General features: G+C 45.4%; 1 protein-coding gene across 1 annotated transcript in view; it reads right to left on the bottom strand.

Annotated features, from left to right (window-relative positions):
* Positions 1–1211: 1211 nt before the first annotated feature.
* The window catches only part of NBEAL1 (neurobeachin like 1), a 161903-nt gene continuing 156193 nt past the window's right edge, over positions 1212–6921 (bottom strand). Inside the window, 2 exon segments of the mRNA XM_015407508.1 lie at positions 1212–1464; positions 5139–5287. Coding sequence (XP_015262994.1) covers positions 1212–1464; positions 5139–5287 — 402 coding nt within the window.

A 6921-nucleotide genomic window follows, 5' to 3' on the forward strand; every position in this document is an offset into this window, starting at 1 on the left:
CATATTTACCAGAGAGCCAGTCTCAACATGACAGGGCTTCTGCATAAATGTGCGGAAAGCAAATTTGGGGTCAAATAGCCAAATGTTTGACAATGTCCTGGACAGAACGGGATCCTGTGTAACACTCACACAGTGCCAATCTGTCCACATCTGAACTGATTTTGAATGAGATAAATCCAAGCAAGAATGACCTTTAAACAGTGTCATCTGGATCACGACCCGGGACTATGTCTGTACGGGCCCATGGGACCAAAGCATTTAAAGGCATTCCAATTTCTGTGACTAACACACGGCAACATTTTGGCAGAAATGCACCAATGAGACTACGGATAATCCACAAGGAAGTAATACTGTTATAGTGCAATGTCTGAATGCCTTTGGCTTCCCCAAACCAACACATTTTGGATGAGAGGCAATCAGAAGGGGAGTACAAACTAGTGCAAAATATTTCAGACATTTGAAAGGTGCTCAAACTGCGTGCTCCATTTGAGACTCGCAAAATTTTCATGGGGTCCTCGGAAAGTTATCAGCAATTTCCTAGCATTCTTCTGAAGATGTCAGGCTACAGGTTTGCTTGCCTTAAGAGCACCCTTCTAGGCATCACTGTCAATCGGAAGCAATTTTTGGAAAACAAAACATAATACAGTGTGCCATCGATACAACGTTCGCACCTTTTTCGGATCCATCCAGAAAAAGGAAGCAAGTTTTGAGGAAGCCCATTTTGTGCAGCAGGCTAAAGTGCGTGACATCATGGACACTGTGCAATTGATACTGTGCCTCTCACAACTTTACACAAGTGGCACTCATTATTTTCATCACTGTAATGAACAACTCTAAAACGCAGTTTAACTACGCCACCTCGAATACAGCCAAGCAAAAAATGAAACGTTCTTGTCTATTCAGTGTTCTTCTAAGAACGGATTTCATTACGTCTTCTTGATCAAGGGGTTAGCGGGGGAATAACGCGGGCTGACGTGACAGTGCTTAGAATCAAGTGCTACGGTAGGCACAAAGAAAAGTACGTTCCGCTGGTTCAGCTAGTTCGTCTAGTAAGGACCCAGGGAAGTACAATCAGTAAATTCAGACTAAGTCACCAAAATCAGTATATTTAGTCCACGCGGACCCTGACTTTTCCCATATGGTCCCCTTCTCTGCTGTTGTTTTAAAGCAAAGGTCCCAGGTTTAAAGAGGCTACGAGAATAGATTCAGAACTATTTCTTCCCCCTTGAAAGCTCAAGCCACGGAGGAGATCGCCTGCTCCGCTGGAACGCGGAAATAAGGGAACTTCCCACTGCTCGGTAGATAAAGTTCTTGATGGTAGGTTTTACCTCTGGCGGTTTCCCAACGCCAACAATAATCAACTTGCCGTCCTCTAGGCCCACCAGAATGTGGCTGTACTCTTTGGTAACGGAGACGCAGCGGATGGGCAGCCGCATGGCTAAGGGGGAAACGCTGAGGCTGAGGCTGAAATGAAAAAGGAAACCGTCGTATGACATATAATGAACAGAAGCATAGGGGGGGGAAGTCAGCCAGCTGGTGGATGTCGATATTAACCAGGGAGATCCTAGCAGGAAATGTCAGAAATCTTCCTGGCATGATCCAGCTCTTTGATATTTACACCTATGGCATGTTAAGCAATGTGTATGACACCGGATATTTCTTCACCAGTGATAGCAACATTTTGAAACCTTGAAACTTCTTATGGCCTTTGTCCACATTAAAAATTCTGGCATTTATTGAAAATTCTGGCGTTTAACACCAAAATGCCAGTTTGGGATGCAAATTCAAGCTTTAAAATGAACATATTCGCAAAATGCGTGGCCTTCAAAGATCTTTTCCCAGTTTCTTTTGCCTTAGTTAGAGATTTGTAATGAAGAGAAAGACAGATTGGAGTTATACCCCGTCCTTCACTACCCAAAGGAGTCTCAGAGTGGCTTTCAATCTTCTTTTCCTTCTCCTCCACACAACAGACACCCTGAGAAGTAGGTGGGGCTGAGAAAGCTCTTTCAAGAACTGTTCTTGAGAGAAAAGCTCTCAGAGGACTTGTGACTGACCCAAGGTCACACCAGCAGCTGCATGTGGAGAAGTGGGGAATCAAACCCAGTTCTCCCAGATTAAAGTCCACGCCCCTAACCACTACACCAAACTGGCTCTTATGGGGTTAAACCACTACACCAAACTGGCTCTTATGGGGTTAATTGGAAGAGGAAGAGAAGGAGGAGGAGTGACTGGATCCAAAGACCTGCATGCAGATTGACTTCTTCACACCTCCAGCTGTCTACTGTTACATCCTAAAAAGGGAAGGACCATGGCTCAGTGGCAGAGCATCCGCTTGGCATGGAGGAGGTCCCAGGTTCAATCCCCGGCATCCCCGGTTAAGGATTAGGTAGTAGGTGATGTGAAAGACCTCTCAGCCTGAGACCCTGGAGAGCTGCTGCCAATCTGAGTGGACAATACTGACCTTGATGGACTGATGATCTGACCCAGTATGAGGCAGCTTCATGTGTTACATGCCTATTTGCCCTGCTTTCATTTTGGTGTAATCTGGGGGAACCGGGTTTGATTTCCCACTTGTCCTTCACATGCAGCTGGCTGGTGTGACCTTGGGTCAGTCACAAGTTCTGTCAGAGCTGTTCTCTCAAGGGCAGTCCTCGAAAGAGCTCTCTCAGCCCCACCCACCTCACAGGGTACTTGTTGTGGGGAGGGGAAGGGAAAGGAGACTGTTACGCTGCTCTGCGTCTCTGAGTGAAGGGCGGGGCATAAACCCAATCTCTTCTTCTTTCCTCTCACCACAAATTTGGGAAAGTTGGTTTCTGGGGTTCTGGCTAGCAGGTTAGTGCGACGCAGTCAAGAATGGGGACAGAGCAAAACTGGTCCCTCCTCCCTGTTCCACCAGCACAGCTCCACGGGGGGGGGGGCAGGGACTGTGGCTCAGTGGCTGAGCATCTGCTTTGTATGCAGAACATCTCCGGTTCAATTCCCGGAATCTCAAGTTCAAAGGATCTGTTAAGAGGTGATGTGAAAGTCATTCACCTGAGACCCTGGAGAGCCGCTGCCAGTCTGAGTAGGCAGTACTGTCCTTGATGGACCAAGAGTCTGATTCAGTAGAAGGTGGAGTCATGTGTGAGAGATTCTTGGGTATAAAATGGGTGTATGGAGTCTGCATTGGGAATCAGTGAATCTCTTCTTCCAAGCAAAGGTGGCAGATGGGTCTCCCTGATTGAAGCCTTTACGTATCCTTTACCTACACACTGTGCTAACTTACCTACATATGAAGATCTTTTAAGGGAAGATGCTACCTTAAAATTGAATAAAGATTTTGGAACTTCGGGGTTTCACCCTAAGAATTGGAACTTCGAGGTTTCACCCTAAGTTGGTGGATGAGAATCCAGCTAGAATCTAGATATGTGAAAGATAAATCTCAAGGCGTTTATCTACAGCAAACTGGCTTTAACAAATTACTCTTAGAAACAAATGATAAGTTGGTTAAGAAAATGTATGAATTTCTTTTGTACTGAAATTAGAAGACAAAGTGGTGAAAGACTTAGTGGTTAAGTGGATGCAAAACTTTGGTTATAGTATTAAAATTGACACGTGGGCTCAAATATGGAAAAATAATATGAAAATAACTAAATCGGTTAGCTTTAAAGAAAATATTTATAAAATGTTTTATAGATGGTATATAACTCCAGATAAATGATCACAGATGATTAAAGGAATGCCGAATAAACGTTGGAAATGTCATGGTAAAGAGGGTAGTTTTTATCATGTGTGGTGGACTTGTGTAATAGCAAAAGATTATTGGGGAAAAATACATGAGTGATTGCGGAAAATTTTGAAATGGAACGTCCCATATAAACCTGAATTGTTTTTGTTAAATATTCTACCGATATATTTAGATAAGAAACAAAAGCATATAATTGTACATGTTGTGACAGCAGTGAGGATTTTGTATGCGAAATATTGGAACGTGAACCAGGTGCCAACAGATGAGGAACTGACTGAAAAGATTTTAGAAGTTGCCGAAATGGACATTCTATCGGAAAGCCTGAAGGACTATGGCGACCAAGAGCTAGAAGCAGCATGGAATCCTTTTTACATGTGGATCCAAACAAGAGATTAAAAGAGACAGATTTTGAGCTCACGAACCAGAACGAACACCAGAAAACATTTGTTAAGCAAAGAAAAGATTTGAATTATGTAGTTCAACTTGCAAGATGATGCTCTGTATTCTACCGGTCCCTGAATGTCATACCCACCACCTATCCCCACCCCTTCCTTACCTTTCCCCATATGAATATAAATAATGAAAAAGGGAATCAGTGAATCTCTCTCCACTCTGCAGAGAGGGCACGACTGCCCTTCAGAATGGGAAGTTTGGATCTAACCCATAAATAAGCAACAGGAAGTTAAAATGACAAGGCCCCATACGAAAATGACTGACCCACACCAAAACGCCTTGTTTGAAAACTTACCACCCGATGAGCTAAAATTCACACAGAAAATGAAGAAACAGAGGAGGAGACCTATAGAACAATATAATCTGGCACCTATTCCCTGAAAACAAATGAGTTTCAATGGGGGCTACATTTTTTTTTTACACGAAGCTGCCTTATACCGAATCAGACCCTTCGTCCATCAGGACTGTACAGACTGGCAGCGGCTCTCCAGGGTCTCAGACAGAGGTCTTTGCCATCACCTCCTGCCCGGTTGTTGTAGCTGGAGATGCCGCCAGGGATTGGACTTGGGACCTTCTGCATACCAAGCAGAGGCTCTTCTACTGAATCACGGTCCCTCCACTTCTTAAGAAGGGACCTAGAATGACCCTTAAGGGAGAACATATCCCAGGAATGCAGAGTAAGAGCCGCCATTGAATCACTAGGCATTCTTAACTCGTTTCTGTCTTTCAGATCAGGGGAAGACAACTTTCCGAGGTTAGAGGCTATAAATGACTTACTCCCAAACTGCTCAGGGTCCGGCCCCTCCTAGTCCACAGTGTCATTGCCAAGTCTGTCCCACACATCCTCAGCCTCCATTAAAAAAACACACCATACAAGTCCCTAGCCTTAAGCCACTGAAAACATCCCACTACATTTCATCGGAATGAACCCATTTCCTCCCACAGATTTCCCTCTTACCTGTAGAGGTCTCTTATGGACAGAAATCCCTGCAGACTCCCCATTACGATATATTCTCCAGTCACACAGAGATCTGACGCTTCCTCTTTCAGGCTCTCAGAGCCCAAATGTTTTCCATTCACAGAATAGAGATGTAGTGCATTCTTATCCTAGGCAGCTTTGGGGGGGGGGGCGGGAGGAACCGGTTACAGAGAACTACCAAATTAAGATTTTCGTACTCTGCCTTGAGATCTTGCTAGCTTGTGGTAATTTAAGACACCTTGGTGTAGTGGTTAAATGTCAGACTAGGAGCTGGGAGGCCCAGGTTCGAATCCTCACTCTGTCACGGAGACTGGATGCAACCACGGTCTCCCAGCGTGGTAAAACAGGGTGGCTAAAAGGGTAAAATGGAGGACAGGAGACCGACGTAGGCCACACTGAGCTCCTCAGAGGAAGCGAGAGATAAAAATGTAATCAGCAAAGTAAGGAAGTAAAGAAATAAAATTATCTTTATGCCTAACGTGGCAGCAGCCAGAGCGCAAAAAGATCTCACGTACACCTGGGAAGTGCAGTTTTCCTAGACATCTGGATGTGTACTTCGTGCTTTTCCTCCTGATCACACATAAAACATACCATGATGGGGTGCATAAGCAACTGTGCCCCCACCCAAATGTGCCTTTCTGTTTCATTTTAATGAAATATTTCACCCCGCTGGTTGACACAGGCATTCCTAAGGCAACATGCGATAGTGTAAGTACCGCAATAAAAACCCAGTGACGGGCTAGTGTTCTACAAAAATGGAAAACTGTACACACGCATGCACACACACAGCTCAACAGTCAGGAGTGATAGTAAAACAAAGTTCCCTGCTGGACAATCGGCTAGCACAATAACCCAGGTCGATCTGCAGGAAACCTGATGGCACTGGTATTTCTGGCCACTGTGTGACACAGAGTGTTGGACTGGATGGGCCTTTGGCCTGATCCAACATTGGCGTCTCTTATGTTCTTATGAAACTGAGTTTAGCATAACTCAGAATGTTTGATGGGAGATAGAAATTTCTAACAACCTCCTAAAAACCAAAAGGGAAGGTCCTGGCCATGCCCCACAAGTCAAGACATTCCATAATCTGGGTGCCACCAGCAAAAAGGCCCTGCTTAACCCTCTGTCTACAATGGCATATTAAACCGAATGCAAGTGGGATCGTGCTGGTGAAGACATTCTGGTAGACTGATTTCATCAGGAGGGTCTGCTTTCATGCAAACCTATGTATGTCCTTGCTTGACCATACAGCATTGCGTAGGGGGATGTGCTGTGTTCCCATCCCTTTCCCTTTACAAAGTCTATACACTAACCGCCACCTGGAGAATTGTACAGGTACAAAGCTCCAGCAGCTCGCCATGATGCATAAGTGAAGAAGAGACTCTGAATGTCACTGAAACACCTGTGTCCAAAAAAATCTCCCTCCTCCTTTCCACAGGTCATGAAGAGTTAATAGTGCATATGTACCCCAGCGAGCACTGCATTCAGGGTCACAAACTCGATTGACCCTCCCAGGCCCCAAAGACGTCAGACTGGCAACAACCAGGGACAGGGCCTTCTCGGTGGTGGCTCCGTACTGGTGGAAGAAGCTCCCAGAAGAGATCAGGGCCCTGCGGGACCTTTTGCAGTTCCACAGGGCCTGCAAGACGGAGCTCTTCCACCAGGCTTTCAGCTAAAGACCCGCCGCCACCACCACCACCACCAGCAGCATCATCACTAAAGAAAGACAGGGCCCTGTGCCCGGCTCCACCATTACATCCTG

This window comes from Gekko japonicus, unplaced genomic scaffold (assembly GCF_001447785.1).
Source record: "Gekko japonicus isolate JY-2015 unplaced genomic scaffold, Gekko_japonicus_V1.1 scaffold870, whole genome shotgun sequence".
Lineage (NCBI taxonomy): Eukaryota > Metazoa > Chordata > Lepidosauria > Squamata > Gekkonidae > Gekko > Gekko japonicus.